General features: G+C 32.3%; 1 protein-coding gene across 1 annotated transcript in view; it reads left to right on the top strand.

Moving 5' to 3' along the window:
* LOC119667250 (tubulin beta-1 chain-like) overlaps window positions 1-23480 on the top strand; it is an 81585-nt gene extending 58105 nt beyond the window's left edge. The window contains exons 3-4 of the mRNA XM_038076541.1: window positions 4511-5006; window positions 23344-23480. Of these exons, the coding sequence (XP_037932469.1) occupies window positions 4511-5006; window positions 23344-23480 (633 nt within the window). The remainder of the gene's footprint in view (window positions 1-4510; window positions 5007-23343) is intronic.
* The last annotated feature ends 281 nt before the right edge of the window (window positions 23481-23761 follow it).

The raw sequence follows: 23761 nt of genomic DNA, 5'->3' as shown, positions 1-23761 counted from the left end.
TTATTGCATTATTCTTTTTGTGAGTTTTTTGTGAGCTCAATTCTTTTTCTTGAACTTAAGATTTTAAAACATATTAAATTAAATAATTTAAATTTAATTTATCTAAGCTGTCCCATTTGCGGGAGAATACGGCAGCGCTTTGTCATTAAATTTGAGAAAACCTAGTTTACAAATTAAAGGAGCCCTTTGGTTAAATGATCAGATCTCTAATGGCATAAGTTGGTAGATTTAATTTTAATATTAAATTATTTATTAATATTATTGACTGAATTAATAAAATTAATTTTTAATAATTTTTTATTAAAATTAAACTATGAACAAAATCAAAATGAAATTGAAACCATTAGAAATCCTTTGATGTTTTCAAATCAAACAAACAAGCTCATTATCTCTAGCAATGTTGCTCCATTACACAAAAATTCAACCATTAGAAGCAAACATTCAAATTACTAATAAAAATAAAATACTAGTAACTCATATGGGTTTCAGAAATTAAATTCTCCCTAATAAAAATATTTAAAAGTTTTTGCTCAGGCACAACAGCACAAATTTGTACTCGTAACAATCACATTTTAAGGACTTCATCAAATAATTGAGTACGTCTATACATATTCATACATATGCAACAACAAAAAACACACCTGAGATACAAATGTTTGAAAATTTTCTAAAAATAAATAATCAAAGTATCTGGATAAATAGCAACACAAAAAAAAATTGCTTACAGCTCATTGCACACATTTCCACATATAAGGATAATAACCATAAAGTGCCAATATGTGTGAGTGTGTGTATTGGTGAGTTTTGAGTCAAACTCCCTCCAAATCACAGCATGTATTTCTATTTGTATCCATGATGTGTCTTTTTGTGTGTTGTTTTTCTGGTTTATTGGGCTAATTCAATAACCAACAAAGCCAAAACTGCTACCGCAAAAGCATGTGTACCAGACACAATGCGAATAGAGCAACAACATCAACACCAACACACAGACTGCAATCCTGTACAAAAACAATATAAATATCTTTACCTACTTTAGATGCATAAGGGATACTTTTGCCTAAAATATGGGCACATAGCCCACAGGATTTCCGTTTTAGATCATCACTTTCTCTGCATTGTTGTGCAAAATAAAATTTGCAATAAAAAACCGAAAACGTTTTCATAGATATTTCACACTCAATCAGATAACTTTGCGGCAACAAAAGGAATTTCATATAGGCGATGGCTGCATCCTTTGACAATGATATTCACATCGTGTGCTTAATGACTAAATTTAGTTTTGATGCTTTAAAATTTGTATCTTTCAATTTAATTTAAATTAAAATAAAAAGATTAAGTTTATAGACAATATATTTTTCCTAGATATGTTGTAATGTATTTGTCACTTTAATTAGTAAAAATAAATATAAGAAAATTTATAACATATTGTAATTACACACTCTGCTTAGTTTTATTTATAAAATTAAATAATTTACAATATTTACTTGCGATACTTTCATAGCTCACTGTACTTTTAATGTTTGCGTTCTTAGATATTTTTATATATTCTTCAATTTACGAGTATATGTAGATCAGAAAGCTTCAATAGCGTTGTCATTTCATTTATAATTTAACTGTCTCTGTTTACTTTACTTATACACTTCTTGACACCTAATCAAGTAAAAGAATGGAAGGAAGAGAAGTGTCAAGAATCGGTTTAAAGGTCAGGCAAAAACGTGTTGGATATGGTTTTAAAAAAGATATCGTAAAAGTTTCAAATTGGATATATATTTATTGAGGAAATTGGCTAGAGATATCAATTATATTTTCAAGGCGTAAGGTGATCATTATGATCATATTAAAGGGCAACAGACCTCGTTGAAATGAGTAGATGATAACATAAGAGATATGGAGAGTCAGTACATAATACTTATAATTGTATAAGGTTAAGTGACTCGCATTCCATACCTTTGGAACCATGCTTGGCAACTTTTTTTAAAACTTGATCCTATTTTAATTTACTTGGATTTAAAGATTTAAGGCCTCCTCTGATAGAAGCAATAAAGACAGGTGTAAAATGTATAGTGCCTTCAGTTTGTTTTTGTAACGATGTCAAAACATTTTCATTACTTTTAATTATTTAAATCTAGGACCACTATTATTGAGCAAATGGGTACTTTTCTTATGCTGTGATTCTTAGCATCATATTTTATTTCTGAAGTGAAGTTATTTATATATATACGTTTTTTATCATTACCTTGTCCACAAGATACAACTAGATAATAAGTTAACCTCCATATTATAATATATTTAAGACTGACAATCCGAAATTATTGCAAATGGACCCCCAACACTTGATACCAACTATTTGCTGCTATTAGCAATAAATATCGTTTTTTGTGGATTCGTTATCCTATCGATACTCGTCTCTCGTTGAGTATCAGCATCATTTGTAAATTAACACAATGGCAAGAGTTAACTGTCGTTTAAGCCATTTAACCGAAACAACGATTAATCTACAAAAACATAAACAACATAACGGACTATGATATGCGCCATTTGAAGACTATACACATGGAGGCAATAAAAAATAAGGACTTAAACAGACAAAGGAAACATATATTTGGAACAAAAAATGGTACAATTTCAGGCGAGGCGCAGCTGAAATAAAAGTGTATGCCAGTCGTCGATTGTATGCAAATGTGACTCTGACCGAGCGATTTCCATTAATCCCGGGGTACGCAGCAATAAAATATGCAACCCATTCTCCGAACGGATGACAGTCGTAGTCGGATATACTAACAGCATTGAAAAAGCAATGGTGGCCATTAAACAAGATTTTGGCCATTTGAAATTTATGAGCAATTGACAATGCGAAGTCAACTGCAAATGGAGCTGGAAATCGGCACTTCCGCTCATGGAAACTGTTACCATGTATGAGTATCAACTAAATGAATGTATGTACGATAAATAAAAGTTTAATATTTGGACAGATCGATTCCAATATTAAAGTCAAATTTTTAGTTAATAAATGAAATTTAATTGGGAAATTATATGCTAAATTTATTTGTGCTAATTTGAAATCTTAAAAATTTTTTAAGGAAATAAAGAAAACAAAGAAAAGACAACTAAAATCCATTACCAACTTCTTAATACCACCAAAAATGTATATAAAACGTTAAAAGGACATGTCCGGGTTCCTAGAGCTCTTACACAAGTTTATATGCAATAGCATTAATACCGGAAATATTTAAATAGCAAAACATAAGCGGAAATAACAAAATAAGCAAATTGTCTGGCAAAATAAAAATTATTTCCGCGGAAAAAATCTCAAAAAACAGTATATTTACATTTTTCCTTCCAAACACTCTAACATTTGACTTGGGTCAGATTTTCCTCTTGAGTTTGTTTGTTTTTAAATTTATTTACCACTTTGGGTATTGCATCGAACTTTGAATACTTCACTTTCTTATAAGAAGCTCTAAGGAACCTGTTGACTTTCTGAATTTTTATTTAAAAATGTTGACTTTTCCTTAAAAAATATCCTCCTTTTTTTACCGACTTCAGCAATAAATTATGCAGGATTAAACGGCATTAAAAAAACGCAAAATTATATTCATCGTTTAACAAGTGTTTGTGAAGAGGCTGTAAACACATTCAATATCCTGTTGCATGTGTACCACGAGGGGAAGCGACTCCGCAAGGATACTTTACATAAAATGCTTGATTTACGGTGCCATTGACCAGTTGGCCATATTTTCCTTTTGTGGTACTTTAATTCGTAATTATGCTTCAAATTATTTATTGATAATGATGAAGTGGAAAATTAATGTGGCCTAATGGATGTAAATGGATAAGGTTCTTATAAAATATTTATTTTAATTGAATAAAATTTGGCTTTTGATTTATTTTAAAAAGGAATAAAACGCATATAGGGACTCAAATTTTCTTTTGTTTTCGCTTTTTGTTGATTAAATATTATTTTAATATATTATCTATGCAAGTCTGAAATAAATAGATAAGAAAAAAAAATCAGAACAACACCTTTCAGACGCATTATTTGAAGCTGTCCGGATTTGATATGTGACAAAAAGAATATATTAGACTGAAGCTTTCATTCCTATCTAGTATTTGAAAATATTAATTATCAACGAAAGATATTCTGACTATTTGATATGATTAAATTCTAATATAATTTAAATATAAATATTTATTTTATTTGCGTATTCTACTCTACAATGGTAAGACCTTAATACTTAGTTCTCTGTGGTCTGCCATGGAAGGATTAAAAAACATAGATTTTATAAATATATAATATTATATAAAAGGAAATATATCTTACACAAATATAATATATATTATTATAGGAAGTTTTGTTAAAAAATAAAGAAAAATCATATAAAGACTGTTTTAAGAACGTATAGTACTAATACTCAATACCTTCTGCTCAAAAAGCACGTTAAGTTAAGTTGTTAACTACTCCTTAATTAATAGACCTTTTTCAAAAAAAAAATTTTATTTTCGAACACAGGCATACGAGTGGTATAAATCATTCAAAGAGGGTCGTGAAGTGATCGAAGATTTGCTTTGTTCTGGACGTCCATCAACATCAAATACCGAAGAAAACATGGCAAGAACCAAGAATATTGTGCTGGAAGATCGTCATATGACTGAAAAGGAGATTGCTCGTGACTTAAACATATCAAATGGATCCATTCACCACATTCTACATTATATATTGGGCATGAGACGCGTTGCTGCTCGACTTGTACCGAAACGCATCATAACAGATGATGAGACATGGGTTTATGAGTATGACGTCGAAACCAATCAACAATCGAGCGAATGGCGCTCCGAAAACGAGTCAAAACCCAAAAAATGTCGCAAAAGTCGCTCGAAAATTAAAGTTATGCTCACTGTTTTTTTCGACTACCGCGGTATTGTTCATTACGAACTTTTGCCAGAGGGTCATACTATCAATAAAGAATATTACCTCGGCGTTATGTGGCATTTGCGTGAGTCTATCCGTAAGAAAAGACCAGATTTGTGGAAAGCCAACAATTGGATTCTTTACCACGACAATGCTCCATCGCACACGGCTGTTGTTGTACGCGATTTTTTGACCAAACACGGCACGAATGTCATCGCTCAGGCACCATATTCGCCAGATCCGGCGCCATGCGATTTTTTCCAGTTCCCGAAACTGAAATTGTCCCTTCGTGGTAAGCGTTTTGAGTCGATTGAATCGGTAAAAGAGAATTCGCTGAAGGAACTAAAAGCCATACCTGCACGAGCCTACGAAAAGTGTATAGAAGATTGGGTTAAGCATTGGCATATGTGTATCGCTTCAGAAAGAGCATAATTTGAAGGAGATGAAATAAATTTGGAATAAAATTTAAATTTGTGTGTTTTATTTACAAAATCCGGGTTCTTTTTGAGCAGAAGGTACTTCATAGGATTACAAATTTTGAAGATGGATAAGTTAAGCTTTTAGTTCACAAGGTCAATATTTATATAAATGAAATAAATTTTGATAGTTTCTAATTGCTAATTGCTATTCCCTTGCTATTTTCTCATATCTTTAATTATTTGAATTATTTTGATTTCGCATTCTTACTGTAAAAAACTTTCATCTAATTGAAGTTAGTTTTAAATTCATAGCATTTTAATGAATTATTTTTTTCAGTGTTAAGATTTTTTCTTTATATATGTTTTTTATTCCGAATCCCATTAACAAAGAAGTACCAGTTGTAAACCGTTTAATGCAAAAAAGGCTCAATTACACTCTTACGAGTGAATCCTTTATCATACAAAAAAGAAACCGAAAACATCTCTGCCATTTTGTTAAATCGTGAAAGTATCGAGCCCCAAAAGACGACATAATAGCCTAACAATATTTTCCTCTTATTCCACTGACCCAGAATTTCCACAACGCTGGTTGTAATGAGTTCCTATCTTGTAAGCATAGTTTTTAATAGTGTGCTAGTATCAACATCAATTCGAACCTCTGTTTTTATGTAATTGTAAATAGATCATGTCAAGCATTTGGTTTGGTATGAGTACTCCTCGTGCTACTATTAATCTACCTTTATAAAGTTTTCTGTTCGGAAAGCCAGATCAACTAATAGTAAAACAATATCCAACTCTGGTTATTTGTTATAAGGAGTCCTACGAGTACAACACTTTTATCCAATACATTAGCACAACAACTGCAAGAAATGTAACTAAAGACCGTAACCAGCAAAATGTGTCTGACATTCCGATGCAAATTTAAATGTTGCTAGGAACAGGAAGGTAGTACATAAAAATATAAATATTAACTAACAACCTGTTTTGCTCAAATACGTTCAATTTTTTAATTATGATTATAGAAATAAAGTGAAGTAAATAATTGATATTTGTAAATTCTCCATAATAATGACGTGCTATTAAGCTACCTACAATATTTACTAAGGGGAAATGTTCCATATAAATTTATTACTTATTCCACAACTGAAGAGTAGTAAGAAACATCACATTCACCAGATAAACATAAACATATGCATTTTAATTTCTATAACTTTTCCATATCGCATTTCTCGACTAATGTGTGCTTAGCATGCGAACTGCCAAGTCACTTATCATTACGTATACTTGGCTATGTATATACGCGCATCGTAACGTAAGCTACGTAAGTGATAAAGCGAACTGTAAATATAATAAAGACGCCACAATACGCTTTTCACTATTTGAATGGAAACTAATGCCAACTCCGACTTCTGCTCTGATGTTGGATGATATCAACAATATATCCTTATGTGCATAAAGGAAACACAAACACATATGCCGGTGACTTTCCCCCGGGAAATATGTTGCTCCTTGCCTGGAGCATAAATCCTAAACGAGTAGTTTTTATTTACTTCACCAAATTAATGCTTAAGCTTCACGCAAAAATGTTGCCAAAAACAAGTCGACTATGAAGTTTACTAGGAAACATTACCGGTAAGGTAAGAACCATGCACACACAGAAACATACGGACAGACATACATATAAGTGATTTAATTATGAGTGGCATCTATGGCGGCAGAGGTACACTCAAGCCCACACCAACGTCAAGGCAAGGTGTTAGACTGTTGATAATGCTCGCTTTTGCTTTAAAGAAGACGCTTGTCTGTTTGCTATCTTGTCAAACTGACAGTTCACTTAAGTGGCAAACAAATTTCTTAATTGTCAACTTTAAGCGTTTGTTGGTCTGAGTGCGAGTACGTTCACATTTAATTTCTTTTGGCGTGAAAGTTTAGAAAACTAACAACTTCTGCTTTGCGGCTTTGAGGACTGTATATCCCCCACCTACCGAAGGCACGAAATCTATTTCTTCGACATTAATGTGGCTTCCTCAGTTAATTTTCATACAAATAGTTTTCATAATAAAACTGATTTACCAAACTTCTTTGACATTTAAATGTCAAACAGAGAAACTTGATGCGTGAATGGGTCTCATTCATTTGCTCTCATAACTTATGCCCCTTTCCGATTTCTTTAAGTTAAGTCGGTAAAGATGTTGCAAACTTTTCTGAAAGGTATCCATTAGTTGGTGTCTGTTTCATAAATTATTTACATTCGTCGAGAAGTTTTACTACAGATAAAATATTTTATTTTCGGTAACTAAAACTGTACGAAATATTTAAGTCTAATTTATTCCTGGAACTGATAAGCACAACTTTCCTTTCACTCGAGTGAGTCTGCATAACAGTTAACGAGAGGCGTCTTGTCAAAAAAGTAGTTAAACGCAACTACCGTACAGCCTCACTCCACTGGCACTTCTGTTAATGCTTGTATAATTTAACGCCAGTTTAAATTTTAATTGTTTAAATGAAAATGTCGTTTTACTGTCGCTTCCGCTTCCGTCGTTCAACCTTTTATGTTCGTTGTACTTAGTATTTTTTTTAAATTTTACTTTTAATTGTTGTTGTTATTTTAAATTCTATGGCACAACAGTATGTAAATTAAGTTCCTCTGTAATCGACTGAACCCCCAATCTTCTTCCATTACCCCATAGCACTGCTGCTGTAATTTGTTACAAATAATTATCATAACCTGATTAACATGAGCGGTTTTGAGATGCTCTAGAACGTGCCCAGGAAACGGAAATAGTCGCTGGTGTTGTGTTTGGTGCCTTTGCTGAAATCTTTCCCATCTTCCATTATTGTCAGAGCTATCTCGTTTGTTACTTGTTTTAAAACTTTTAACTCGTTTTTTATGCATGTTAATTTCGTACTTACAATCTTAGTTGCAATCGCACATACTCACAGCACCGAAGTCATAACATCACCTCTTATTTATGCAAACTGAAGTTTCTGAGAATTTTCAAAAACAAGGGGCGGCATTTTTTACTTTTTTTGTGACTGTGGATATGTTGTTTGCATAATTAAGAAAATGTTTTAAATACTTAACAATTTTTTTTTAATTTATGCGTATAATTAAGATTAATGCTAACAACTGCAAGTCTCAAAAGTTTAAAATCTTTCTAAAATAAGAATTATTTTATAAATAAACAGAAACAGCCTAGAGATCATGAGAAAAAAATCCATCTGATAAAATATGTTGCATTATGTATGTAATGTAGCGAAAGATAGAAATTGGAAGTTTAGTAGAGTAAAGTTTTGTGCAAGTCATTTATGATTAACATTTATGTCATTTATGATCACACCAAATTTTTTTCAACAATAAATTTGAACATACCTACAATTATAAAACGTGTTGGAATTCATATCGTGAGTTAATAGAAGAACAATTAGTTAAGAACAGAAAAGGAAATAAATAATGCAATAATCAATTTCAATACTCTACTATTATCTCCACCATCTGCATCTACAACAATAACTAAAACCAAAAATGTAATACCTGTCCCAAATCACATCAAACATAAAGAAAGTTGAAAAAAATCTGGCAAGTATTTAGAGCTCTTCAAATGAGGACAAAGTTAAACAAATTAACAAAAGAACTGAAAGAATATTAGAGACTGAAAGACAAAAAATGTACAAAACTTTATCTCAAGATTGAGTGCTACGTTAAAATTAAGAAAATTAAGAAGATAACAATTGCTGAAATAAAAACTATCATTGCCGTTAACATCAACCCAAAAAAATCACCAGGCTATGATGAAATAACTGGTAACTTCCTTCTAGAATTGCCTGTAATAGCAATCATTTACATTAGAAACATCTTTAACTGCATGATTAGCAAAAAAATTTTCCCTTCTGTCTGGAAAGTAGCGAAGGTTGCAGCAGTACAGAAACCAAGCAAAAATGCTTATAACTCTTATTATCAACTCTTATTACCCATCTTATCTAAACTATTTGAAAATCTTCTTTTCTCCCGACTGGAACCAATAATACGAGAAAACAACATATTGCCAAATCACTAATTTGGATTTCGTAAAAAGCATTCTACAATTCAGCAAAATCATCAGGTGGCTAGCAAAATTGCTATGAATATCGAAGATCACTGTGGGTGTGTTTTTAGACGTAGCTAAAACATTCGACAGCGTCTGACACGAAGGATTGCTTTATAAACTATCAAGAATATTGCCAGCTGATTTTTAATTACTACTAAAGAGTTACCTTAAAAATAGATACTTCTTTGTGCAATATCAAAACGGCACATCACACATGATATAAATAGAAGCTGATGTCCCTCAAAGGAGTGTATTTGGCCCCAATCTATATCTATTATACACTGCAGATATTCCTAAGCCGAAAAGTGGAAAAATACTAACTGTAACGTTTGCTGAGAACACTGAATTTTTATCAACAAACCATGACATCACAAAAGCAACTGCAAAACCTTCAAAATCACTTCAAAACGAAGTGATGCATTGGTCTGACACCTGGAGGATAAAGATAAACGCCGAAAAACTGTCCAAGTTATTTTCACCAACAGGAAATTTGAAGAACAGAAACTGAAAATTATTAGCATTGATATACCAATCTGCAAGAAAGCCAAATACTTGGGCATGCTATTAGACCGAAAACTGAATTAGAAGGAGCACATAATTCAGAAGAAAAAGGAAGCTCATCGAAGATTTGCAGATTTATATTGGCTTCTTGGTAAAAATTGCTGCCAATAGATAACAAACTACTAATTTACAAAACTGTTATTGTTCCGATTTGAAAATATGGAATTGAAATATGGGGAAGTAGATGCTAGATGGTACATCAGAAACGACGATATTCACAAAGACCTGAATGTTCCTACTATACATGAAACAATTCAAAAAAGCAGTGCTAACCACTTATCTAAATTGCTTCAGCACACAAACTTAGAAAAAAACGTCTAAAACGTACACTTCCTACCTATTTAAGTATTAAGTATTATATTCACTTCACAAAAAAAAAAAAAACAAAAAAAAATTGTTTATGATTATTAATTTATTATTATTATTTATTTGTTTATTTATTTATTTATTTTATTTATTTATTTTATTAATTATTTACCAGGTGTACCGGTATGAAGTGAGCGTAAAGATACAAATGTTCCGACAGGGAACATTTGTTGTGAACGAGCCTTTATTTTTTTTTGTTTGTTTGTATGACATGTGTGAAATATATTTAGTATACATCAAGTCATTGAACAGACATCATATTTTTTCATCGTGTTAAAAATGTCGAATTTTGTACCAGAAAGTGATGATTTGCGGAAAGTATTAATTTTTTGTTTTCATTTGAAGAAAAGTGGTGCAGAGTCGCATCAACTTCTTGTCGAGGCATATGGTGATCATGCTCTATCAGAAGCAACATGCAAAAGATGGTTTCAACGGTTCAGAAATAATGATTTTGATGTGCGAAAAGAAGAACGTGGAAGACCGCCAAAAAAGTTTGAAGACGCCGAATTGCAAACGATATTGGATTGAGATGACACTTTGGGTCAAAAGCAAATGGCAGAAATGTTAAATGTTGCACAACAAACAATTTCTGACCGTTTAAAAGCTATGGGAAAGATTCAAAAGTGTGGAAAATGGGTGCCACATGAATTGAATGAAAGACAGATGGAAAACCGAAAAAAAAACCGAAATTTTGCTTCAAAGACACGAAAGAAAATCGGTTTTGGATCGGATTGTTACTGGCGATGAAAAATGGATTTATTTTATGAATCCTAAATGGAAAAAATCATGGGTTAATCCGGGACAACCATCAACATCGACTGCAAAACCAGATCGATTCGGCAAGAAGATAATACTGTGTGTTTGGTGGGACCAGAAAGGTGTGGTGTACCACGAGCTCCTAAAACCTGGTGAAACCGTCAATGCTGGTCGCTATGAACAACAAATGATAAATTTGAACCATGCATTGATCGAGAAACGACCAGAATGGGCCAGAAGACACGGCAAGGTAATTCTGCTCCATGACAATGCACCTGCACACAAAGCAAAACGGGTTCAGGATGCAATCAAAACACTTGGCTGGGAGCTGCTACCCCACCCGCCGTATTCACCAGACTTGGCTCCTTCCGACAACCATTTGTTTTCATCGATGGGACACGCATTGGCTGAGCAGCACTTTGATTCCAACGAGGAGGTTGAAAATTGGGTGTCTGGTTGGTTTGCTTTAAAAGACGAAAAATTTTTTTGGCGTGGTATCCACAAATTGCCAGAAAGGTGATCAAAATGTGTAGAAAGCAATGGCCAATACTTTGAATAAAATGTTTTTTACTTTCCTATTAATAATTAGTGTTTTATTTTCACCAAAAAACGCCCATTTCATACCTGTACACCTAATATTTACTTTTGTATTTATTTATTTATTTATTTATTCATGATATGTATTGAAATTTGTATGAAATAAATCATTATAGTTAATATATAATCTTAAATGATGATTTAAGATAACTCAAACTTCCAAATTTTCATTTGTTAAACGTATCATAGAAGAGTTATAGACTATAAATCTATTCAAAATATGTATTCGAACAACAAATATTTCATCATGTACGTTCTTCACTATATTTAGTATAGGGCTGGTATATCTCTTTCGTACTGCACACTGTTCTTTGACACCTGCTATAGTAAATTTCAGTAAAGATGGACAATAACGCAACAACAAAACACATTGTAAAACCGGATTCAGCTGTTTTTTAATATATAGTTTCTGTTGCTGAAACTATTATTTGTAGTTCCATTTGAAGATAGTGCTTAATATGGTCACAAACTTTCTTTATATTCTATTTCACCCAGTGTAGTCATTGTATTATAGTTTTTGCCTCTGTGTATTTGTTTATTAGAAAATTTCTTTAAATAAAAAATAAAAATACACTACGGAAAGAGAGTTATTAACACTTCTTTTATGTCATTTTTTCCATTGCAATTTGAATTAGTTTTATTTATCTAATTTTTAAAATTTATTGCTGTCAAATGCGGTTTCTAAATTTATAAATACGCATTGCACGTTGTACGAGTATCTATTCTTCAAATATTTGTTAATAATGAAACTTAAAAATTTTGAAAATTGAAAAGTTTATTGTTTTTCACTTCCTGTGTTAAATAGCTTCCACCAGTCTTTTGACAAATATTGAATTATGAATAGATGAATTTCAATTTATAGTTGAGGGTAAGAATTTACTCCAATATATTACGTACCACGTGTTTAATCAGAGACAAATATCATAAAAAAAAAGAAATTGAAACCTTACTTCCGGTCGACATTTAAACATGTGTAGTCATTTTAAAACGGAAACAACGGTACATTTTCCAAAATATACGAAAAGATAAAAAATATTTTAATATTAAATTCAATTTTTCATAAAATTTAATAATAATAAACATTTCGTTTGAACTCGTTACTTTTCGGTTATTTCCTTTCCCACTTTTTTTCCTACCATTAAATATTTTATAAAAGTTCTCTGTGATTTATGCGATTCTTTGCTCATTCCATATACTTTTGCAGCTTTACATTTGTTGAACACCTTTTTCAAGTTGGTATCTCTATATTGCGTAACCTGAAGTCCCCAATGAGCAACTAGAAACAGAGATCAAATATTGCAAATATTTAACCCGTAAATATTTGCAAACAAGTCGAGTGCGACTCAATTAATGTGAAACGTTTTTATTTTAGTTATATTTGGACTTTTGGTTTAGATTGCGGTTAGGATTAGGGTTGGAGAAGACAAAATGACAAACAACAATGGATAACTTGTTACAAAGATGGAGGATTACTTTCACATTTCCATTTGTAATGAAAACTTTTTCAATCAATGAACCGGTTTCTTTCTTTATTTATTGTGCTTTTAATTTTTAGTGCATTTCGTGAGAGTGGCTGGTTACTTCTTAAGATGATTGTAAGCTGAAGACCAAATATTTTCTTATCAACGAGCCATTAACATTACTTTTACGCAAAGCAACAATGACTTAACAAAAACTATCCAACAAAAGTAACTAAAAACTGCGATAAACCTGTCATAAGTACACAAGCAGACAAAAAAATTTTCCCAATGAAATTTCTACGATTTCGGGCGAAAGAGTGTTTAGCTTGTAACGCCTGTTTATGCGCTTCAATGAACAAATAAACAAACTCGCTAAACAAGCCGACAAACGAATAACTTCATCCGCATTAAAAGAAATTAAGTAAGGAAACTGGCCATTATGCCGTTTGTCGTCACTGCCGGCGAAATGTGGTAGTTACAACCTCATTAAACGATTTGCAGGAGCTTTACACGCTGCTGACTCCGCCGTGGAACTAATAAGAAACTAGAAAAAGAGCAGTTAATTTCTTTTTATGAACCAGCTGGGAATCATTTGCTGTTGAGTCTTAATAAAAATGCGAATTTCACTTAAAAAGAATAAAACATACAAAGATGAACATCGCCTTGGACTACTCATGCCATCAAATTGCCTTACATTCTTCTCCCTTCAGCAACAAATGCTGTAATCAGCAGTTAACAATATATACAGCGGCAGGATTCGAGTACCAAAAAAAAAGATAGAAAAGAAATAAGCTTAATCTAACGAGCAATTAGATTTCATTCCAATCTGGGGATTTAATAGACCATGTGGCATTTCCTTTTGCATAAGTAAATATTGTGGTCGCAGCATCTTCTAAGCATTTAAAGCATGAGCCCAGCCGAAGCGAAGAACCAACATATTGCTATAGTAATTCATAGACAATTGGCAACTATTGTATTTACAGTGGCCAGAGCAACTTCACACTACTTGGCAACGTAAGCACCTTTTGATATTACACATTAGATCCAGGATAACGGCATGAGTATTTCTTTTGCAGCAACGAAAGCTGCTGTGATTAATTTTTTATTGCAAAACGTGTTGAACTGCAAATAGTTTGGGTGGAAGTTATATTAAATTACTGTAGTTATATCAATGGTATTAAATTGTGGAATAAAATATGTAGTTTTCTTAATTCACATCAAAAATATGTGCTAAAAATGTCTAGTTAGTTAGTTAGTTGTGGTGAAGAGAGGACGAATCCTCCTCAAATAGCTAAGGATGAAAGCCGTTTTGAATCCAGAAAAATCTCGTAATAGTGGGTAATAGATAGAGGGTCAAACTAGAACCAACCAGAGGCATTAACAAAGGCAAGAATCTGGCTAATGCTGATACTGGAGATATTGCTAAGTGAGTTAAAGAATGTCTATATTTACAAGGAATATTTGGATAATAAAAAATAATATACGAAAGGGAAAGATAGGATACTCGCTCTCAACAGAAAAGAACAATGTGATTATAGTTAATATTTTGTGCTGATCGCCCACCCTAACAGAACAGAAGATACTCTGCTCTTCAAATGAAAGCCAATAAAACTCAAATGGGGTTTGAAGCTCTGAAACCAATCATTTCCAATTGGTGGATTTTAGAAATTAAGGTTTTAAGTTTTCTTTATAAAATTTTTTTTGATTCTGTTTCTTCTGCGATTTTTAATAATTAAATCTCTAGTTTTATTTAGCTCTTCGGTTCTTGAATGAAATAAAACCGAATTCTTGCTTTGAAGTACTTCAGATAATAACGATTTTTTTTCGACTACTTCTTTTGTCATTAAGTTTACTCTCAGATTATCTTTAAGGACATACTAATATCCGTTGCCATCTCAATTAGATAAGTCATATTTAGGTGATAGGATGCTTTTCCTTACTGGAAAGATTAAGATTTCTATTCACATTTTCTGTAATTTTCCGGCTTTGATTTGACACATACAAATGTGAAAGTGTGAAAGCTGCAGTCTCTATCTAATATTAGCAACTCCTAACTAACTATTTGACCCTACAAACGAAAGACTGATAAACGAATTTGCCTCTTGTTCGTTTAGGATTAGTTGTGGCATAGAAGATCTACTACTAATGTTTTTATTTTCTTCCAACAATTTTTACGAAAATAATCTCAATAAGCTGTTTTGTTCTTATTGTGATTAAAGTTGGGTCATACTGTCGACATGTGTTTTGCGTGAATGTTCTTCATGTCACCTTTGATTCACTATTTTAGAATATTCTTTTCATATACCAAGTATTTTTAAAGTTATCCAGTCCTGTGCCACTTTTGGTCAACTCATCACCTCTACAGTTATTAAAAACGTACCAACACATTAAAATCTGTTTGAACACTTTCATTTATATATGAAAAACGTTTATGTATACATTTATGTAGCTTAACTTGATACGTTTAACTGAAAAAAACCAATGAACTCAAAAAACCTTGGACATGAGAACAGACAGCATTCCGCACAAATATTCTGCAAGTACGAACTTCTCATTTCTTCATTATCAGCGGAAATATTTTTCAACCAGAAAACAAACATGAATTTATGCATGAAATTTGTGTGGCGCTCATAGGAAACTGAAACAAACCCATATATTTCACAATTGAACTTCCGACATTCTACCAAAAACACCAAAACAGCAAACTGATAACAGCACCGAACGATAATACCATGAAGGATATGCTAAAGGATACTAATGTGTAATTCCATATTACGTAGCCGCTGTAAGTAAACAAATGCTTAATTCAATCATCTTTGTTTCAACACAGTTGGGCATTGCTTAGACTGAAGTCCTCTGGAAAAGGGGTTCTTTTGATTTCGACTCATACTAAACCTAAACCAATGCTTTGATTATTTTCACACTCAATCAGATAAGAACTTCAAATGGAGCAGTCCTTTTAGGCGCAGAGTTGGATGTTTGTTATCATGTGTGGTTGGCATATTTATGGATAGTAATGACTCGGTTAGAAATTGAATTGGTTTTTATTTTGGTTGTGGTTATAACGATTTTTCCAAAGTACTGTGAGACAAGAAACACAGAACAAGAACAAAATTTATTTGCACTTTGTTTGTTACGCTTATTAAGCAGAGTAAACAAGGCAACGGAAATGTATTTGGATATAGGAATATAAGGATATGTAATGTGGGGTGAATCAGTTGGTTGGTTAGATTTTAATTGAGTTTAAACAAGTTATTTTTAAATTTAATTATAAAATACAGTAATGCTTATCTGTTTGTCGGTTGTTTATGTGCAACCGACACGCCAACCATGCATCGAAGTGTCTCAATTAAACTTATGAGCAACAAATTAGTTACAGATTGGTGGTTTGCCTGAATAATGGCAACTGTAAGCGTTGCAAATGTCTTAAATTTATTTATGTGTACTGCTTACTTGTCCGTCATTTACATGGAGTAGAATTGGCGCAACCCTTCTGGGAGTATCCACAATGCTTTGTATCCCATTTGTTTTATAACAATACCAAGCATCCGCAGCCAAACGATAACATCGCGTCACATGCGGAAGCTATGAATAAGGCAACATTTAAGCTTACTTCTCAAGAATATATACTACATGTATCTTTTTTATATCGACTATGCATAGGTGAAACTTAAGAGACTCGAAAATGTTTCTCTTATGCTTTTGGTTCATTGCTTCCGTTAAAATAACACATACTTACCAGCTATAGCGGCAATGGACACAGGGAAGCTCCTAAAAATGTTCTTCAATAGAAAACAGAAAACTTTCTAATCGATACAACATTTTGCCAGACCAACTTAGGCAAGATTTCAGTCTTCCTGTAGTAAACTTTATAATCTGCTTAACAATAACAAAGCAATACGAAAGCATATAACATCTCCATTTGTAGTATCTCCTCTCTATCCGCTATTGTTAGCGAAAGTTTGCAAATATTGTGCGTCTGTCGTACTTGATTTAATGCTCTTTGACCTCAGTTTAAATGTAAACAGCAACTTAGAATCCAGCAGGGCACATTTGTGTTGGCCTCCAGTACTATCCAACAGCTTCTGTGTAGCAATTTTACAGCCAAAACTTGGCGACTTACCACCGCAAAGTAAGAATACTCTTTCCATCTGACACATACATAAAAAGAGCAACTTCCTTTTTTTTTGGAAGTAAGACATAAATGGGATTATGATCTTATCACATAGCGCACAGACGACTAAAAATTAAAATAACACCTTCTGGCTGCAAATATTTGCTCTATTAGCACACTATATTCTATGAACGGACAGGCAGGATGAACAGCAGCCATACGTATAGGACTGGCAAATTGTAGCCATTTGGTTTATGCAAACTTCCTTACAAAAACCAAACAAATTGTAAATGCAGCTTTGTCAAGATTTATTTCTTGTGCTTATTTATGGGTAATGAAGACGAGAAGAGGGTTAATAAACTATAGAACAGTCACTCTTTGCTGCACTGAATCCACCCTTACTACTCTTTCACAAATGCTAATAATAGTTTCTCATAAGAAAATTTCAGCACAAGAAGCCTTTCTTCGTTTTGCTAAACTTTAAAGCACATTAACTTCCCAAAACGCACAACCTTCTCAAGGAAGTTTAATTAAGAGTGGATTAGTTGGACATGGGTTCATTTTCTCACATCTTCCACACCACAGCACACAAGTTTTTCCAAGTGCTGGAAACTGATTTGCATCTGTGGCTTTCACATTAAATGAACTTTGCGTACATTTATTTTCTCAGCACTGCATATTGGTTTGGTTTTCTTGTCTTTATCGAAGCATATTCGATTTTCGTTTCATCCTTTAGACATTCATTTACAAACCCCTCACTTGTAGACTTCACAAGTGCACATTAAAATTTAATGTTTCTTCTTAGGAGATCTTAGATTAGAACGTCAATTTTTTTTTGGTAAATTACCTTTAAATATTCATAGTTTAATGCTTGTAGATATTTTTTTAATGATGTCAGGAAGTTTTCTTCGCTTCCTTGATGTAATCAATTTTTCTAAAATATATCTGGTATGAGTACCATTAGAGAAGCTTCTATATGCTCCGACGCCAAATTACTTTCACTATAAAGTTTTATGAACGAAGTCATCGTGTGAAATTTTAAATATGAAAATGTGATTTTGTCTAAAAAAAATATTTTTCCTTTTTAATAAATTAAAAATAATAGAAAAAATTGTCTGAGCTTTATGAAAATTTTATTATCCTTCAAGATAGCAGCTAGTAATTTTGTTTCATTTGTAGATATTCAGATTATAAATAAATAATAAAATTGATAATATGATAAAATTTAAAAAAATCACATTGCGATAGTTCTATAAGAAATTCTATTTAAAAAAACTTTTAATTAAACCATTTACTCACAAAATACTAGAGTCATATCTTCAGGACAGGAAATTCCATATAAAAGTTGGAAGCCATACAACAGCTAATCTTGACATAAAGGCTGGAGTTCCTCAAGGCAGTGTTCTAGGTCCAATACTTTTATATCCTGTTTAATTCGGATATACCAAGCAACTCTCGTCTTGTGACTTCTACGTTTGCTGATGACACTGCTGTCCTTAGTTCTCACCAAAATAGATTCATAGCATCTAGGGACTTAATTGAACACCTCGAACTCATTGAAACATGGTTAGCCAACTGGCGCATTCGCGTAAATGAAAGTAAAAGCACACATGTAACATTTACCCTACGTAAGGACACATGTCCCCCAGTAACCTTCAACGGCATCACCATCCAGCAATCAAACACCGTATCGTATCTGGGTGTTCATTCGGATAGGAGACTAACTTGGCGTAAACATCTAGAAGCTAAGCGAACGCAAATAAAACTAAAGACGCAAAAAATTCACTGGTTATTGCATAAAAATTCCAAGTTACGGCTAAACCACAAAGTGTTGCTCTACAATAGTTTACTTAAGCCAATTTGGAAGTATAGCGCTGAACTATGGGGTAATGCATGTTCCTCCAACATTGAGTTAATTCAGCGTACTCAATCCAGAATCCTTCGTATAATTACTGGGGCTCCGTGGTATATAAGAAGTGATAAAATTCATGAAGATCAGAAAATACTACTAATCAAAGATGAACTCACTAAAATCAAATGCAAGTACAAACAAAAACTTGAAATTCATCCGAACCACCTTGCAAGGAATCTATTGCTAACGCGGCCTTCGTCAAGATTACGCAGAAAAGATGTACCAACGCACTGATTCCTTTTTCTATCTTTATATATTTACTTATTATCAGCCTTATTTAAACTTTAATTTACTTCAATTTAATATACTTTTTTTTTTCTTTTTTGTTTATTTTTTATTTTATTTTATTTTATTTATTTTTATTATTTTCAACTTTAATTATTATCAATGAACTGCAGTTATAATTGTCAGTTCATTTGTTTGCTTTAGTTTTTTTAAGATTTGAATACTTATTGTAAATCTTCTTATAAAAGAGATTCAATAAATAAAATAGATATTTAAAAAAAAAAAAAAAAAATTAAAGCATTTATTTGTATGGGATTTTATTTTATACTCGGGGAATTTAAAAGAAATCTAGTGAAATTGTTAGAATAGAAACCTTCCAAAGTATAGAGGAAGTCTGTATATAGTAGTTATTGACTAATTTCAGTTTGTTAACTTATTATAATTGTGATTCGATGGTTATTTAAATAACGTCTAAAGAAGTAAAATTAAAGTAACTATACAAATTTTATTTTAATAACTAAAAATCTATATTGATTTTGAGCCCGACAGTAAAAAGTAGATATGCTAACCAACATATATGTATATATAAGTATTAAACTATACTTATGATAACACAATATAGATACATTTATTTGCCAGGTTTAATCACAGATAAATTGAAGTCTTAAAATTAAATAATATAATACGTACAACAGTTCAAAACGCCTTGCCATTAGTGATCTAATGAATATTGTTGTTTTCTATATATTTAATTGCGTTCAAAAACCTTACAAAAACATCTTTTTCGAAGAGTGGGCTGCATATCTGTAATGTATCTGGGGTATTTATTTCTTAAAACTTCAGGATACTATATGTAATCCATAGTTGGGTCACGAAAACCGGTGGTCAAAGTACGCAGTGTAGTTTTATTTGTTATTGTTGAGATATTTGCAAAAAGAATTATATATATTTATATATTTATTGAAAATGCAACTTATAAGTACTTCTTTTAATATAAAAGTACTAAGACCAATCTATTTTTTAAGAAGAGCGAGAAGTAAAAAAATTATAATAATCTTAATATTAAGTGAACTAAAGTCATATTATCAAAAATCAAGGAATTATATATTGAAAATATTCACTAGATTATTGCAGGATGTATTTGGGATGTTATTTATTAACTAACTTAAGTTAGTTGTAGACTCTATACACAGAATAGTGGCTTCAGTTGATAAATAAAAGTGATTAATGATGCAATAATAAAGATTTACCCTTCTCAAGTTTAATCCAATATTCTCTGAGTATCATTTATTTCATTTCCCGTAATGGTTGATGTTTTTGAGGACTTAAGTATTTATTCTATGCTCTTGATTTCAAATAACTACATAATGATTTCCTAAAAATCTGTTGTAAATAAATAAATCAACTTAATGAATGAAAAACAACCATTATCTGGTTAGCTTTCTTCTCATATACAAATCACATTTTTAAGCCGTTTTAAATTGTTTCGTTTAAAACAATTATAGAATCATAAAAATCACATTAAATCTTCTCCTATATAAACTCCAAATAAAAAATATAAAAAACACTTGTTAGTGAATGTCAGATCCCAGTCGCTTGTGCTACCATCAACTAAAAAAATCATCTAAAACAATTTACATATTTCACATAAAGCAGCGCTTAAATGAGTTTTGTAACAAATTTCAGATGAAAAAAGTGACACCGACCAAGTCAAATAAAAAATGGAATACTTAAAAACAAGTGGAAAATAAACAAAACTGAAAGCGGACGATTTACAGCTAATCCCTTATGGGCATTTTGTAACCATTTCTGCATTGCTACTCACAGCGAACCCCAAATCCATTCGCGGCATAAGCAACATGTCGTCATACGTTAAACAAATAGCTGAGAGCTGGGTTAAATGTGGAGGTTGTGATGTGAGAAGAAGCTATTTTCAAGTGTTCTAACGTGTATGGAAAAAACATAAAATACATTTCCTGTGCTGTCTAGTCAGTGCTCGAACTAACGAAAAATGCGGTGGCGGATGACCATGTACAGATGAACACAAGCCGGAATAGTAGCAACTGGACAGACAGCAAATGACCAAATACTATAAATACAAGGATTTAGTACACTACGATGTATGTTTTGCATACTGACAGTAGGCGACTGTATAAGAATTCCTTACTGTTCGCTCGTTCGCTCACTGTTGGCTTTATAACTAACTGAGATAGATTGCCGAAAAAATGCATATTTTCATTAAAAAGAAGAAATGAACACCAAGAGATGAATTTTGTATTCAAGCAGAAAAAAAGTGAATTGCATGTATTTACAAATTTATATATACTGTACAGCAGTCACATGCCCCACTCTGCTATTCCTCCCTGCCACTGCTCTTATCCAGCTAGCACATCTCTGCTACATTGGAGTACTGACAGAAAGGAAACCAAAAATTTTTTTTTTCCCAAATTTAATCCAGTAATAAATGGAATGTTTCTGACCTCGGGCATTAAATTAAATGTTATCAGTCGGATGCAGAAAATTATCAGCAGGAATGGATGGGTATGTGTGCAATCTGAAAAGTGCGAATGTACAAATGAAAACTGTTGCCTACTATTCAAGGACCTCCTCGATTATACGTGAGTTATAGTCAGTCAAAAACTTAATATAAAATATTTTTCTTTTATTTTAAACACTCGTACTGGTGTTCTATTATCCTTTTTGTATTTATAACAGTGTTGGCGTAGAACAAAATACAAAATCATTGTTTGTATATCATTTAGTTTTATGGCTTTCGCAACTGCACAAACCCAGTGACGTCCGACCCCGTACGGCTTAAGAAGTAAAAGTAATTAAATTGTTTACTCAATTGTTAAGCTGCCTGTGGCAGAAACTTTAGACACTTTAGTTGATAATTTTATTAAATAAAAATCTTAGTTTTTAGATACTTTCAGTGCTTTTATTTATTTTTTATCTCTTCCCTTAACAGACGATTTTTTTCCAATTTGCATATCTGTGCATATGAATTTCTGAATTTTTGTGAATTTTATTTTAAATTTGTTAGTTATGAAAATGGCCATTAAAATAGATGCGCATCCTTTGCCGATGTACTCATCCACTTGGCTTATGTGCTTGCAGTCGAATGTATCACTTCCGACCGCTGGTCAGTAGCCGCATGCGGATAATTGCTTTATAAGCAGCAGCAGCATCAAAAACGGGAACAGTGGCGGGACTCGTTCTTTATGAACTTAAATGTATTTCTGGCCATTAGGAAGGACAAGATGCATTTGTGACCTTATGTGCGGTTGATTGTGAACTGGCAGTTGCGGCTACGTTGTGTTGGTATTTTAAATTATGAAGTGTAGCCGCAACCATTGCCCTCTCACTGCCCGTTAAGTTTAAATGAGACATTTGGGATCAATTAATTTTGGTGCTGCTATTGCCTAAAGGTGGAGCCAACACATTTATTTACACGAGACCTTAATGGATGTGTGCCTGTAATTATTCGTAATGTAAATCTTCATGCAATAAAAAGTGTTCTGTAAGCAAAGGGCGCTGTTGAAGTTCATCTTTTTCATGTACTTTAATCAAACTGATTGCAAACACGTCTTAACTCTAAAAGTTTTTAACTGCAGATTTGCAAAACTTTTTCCAACACCGAATAACTTACACCGTTGCAACAAATGAAAGTGTCGGCTTCTAGGAATACTGCAAATGAAGCGTTAAAGTAAATTGGAAAATATTTAGTAAATATTTTGAAATCTCGTAAATGTTGTGTTGTCGGCAAAGTTACACATCACAAATCATATTTAGCAGTTACTGCAACTCATGCTCATTATTACGGATGCCAGCGACGAGCACTGTCTGTGCCGTGCTCTTACAATCAGCTGATGTCATGCCAACAATTTATGCTGAAATATATTAACTGTAAACTATTTTTCCTCCTCCCACCTTCAGGTGCCGAAATTCCTTTCTGCGAAAAAATGTTTCCTTATGATTTGATTGCCAATCTATTGGATGGAGTAAATAGAATAGATAATGTGTGGGCAACTTTGGTTGTCAAGAATGCCACAAAAGTAAAAATGAATGTATAAAAATAAATATTTTGTTTTCTTAGATTCTACATTTAAAAAAAAAACGTCAACAAACTATACAAAGACTGGATAATGAGACAAATATTCTACTGTTAGGTTTTCTTCCATTTGTTAGGTCATGTTATTTCTCAATAAATACACTACGATGTTTTAGTACCTTATATACACTGATTATAGGTACCCTAAGTATTTGTGTTTCTAAACATTCGGAACATTTTTAATTACTGACTTAAAGCATATCCCACAATATTTGCCTATCAAGCAATCAGATCGAGATGAAA

This window comes from Teleopsis dalmanni, chromosome 1 (genome assembly GCF_002237135.1).
Source record: "Teleopsis dalmanni isolate 2A chromosome 1, ASM223713v2, whole genome shotgun sequence".
NCBI classification, from domain to species: domain Eukaryota; kingdom Metazoa; phylum Arthropoda; class Insecta; order Diptera; family Diopsidae; genus Teleopsis; species Teleopsis dalmanni.
The sequence above is the reverse complement of the archived record's forward strand: the minus strand, read 5'-3'. Positions and strand labels throughout refer to the sequence as shown.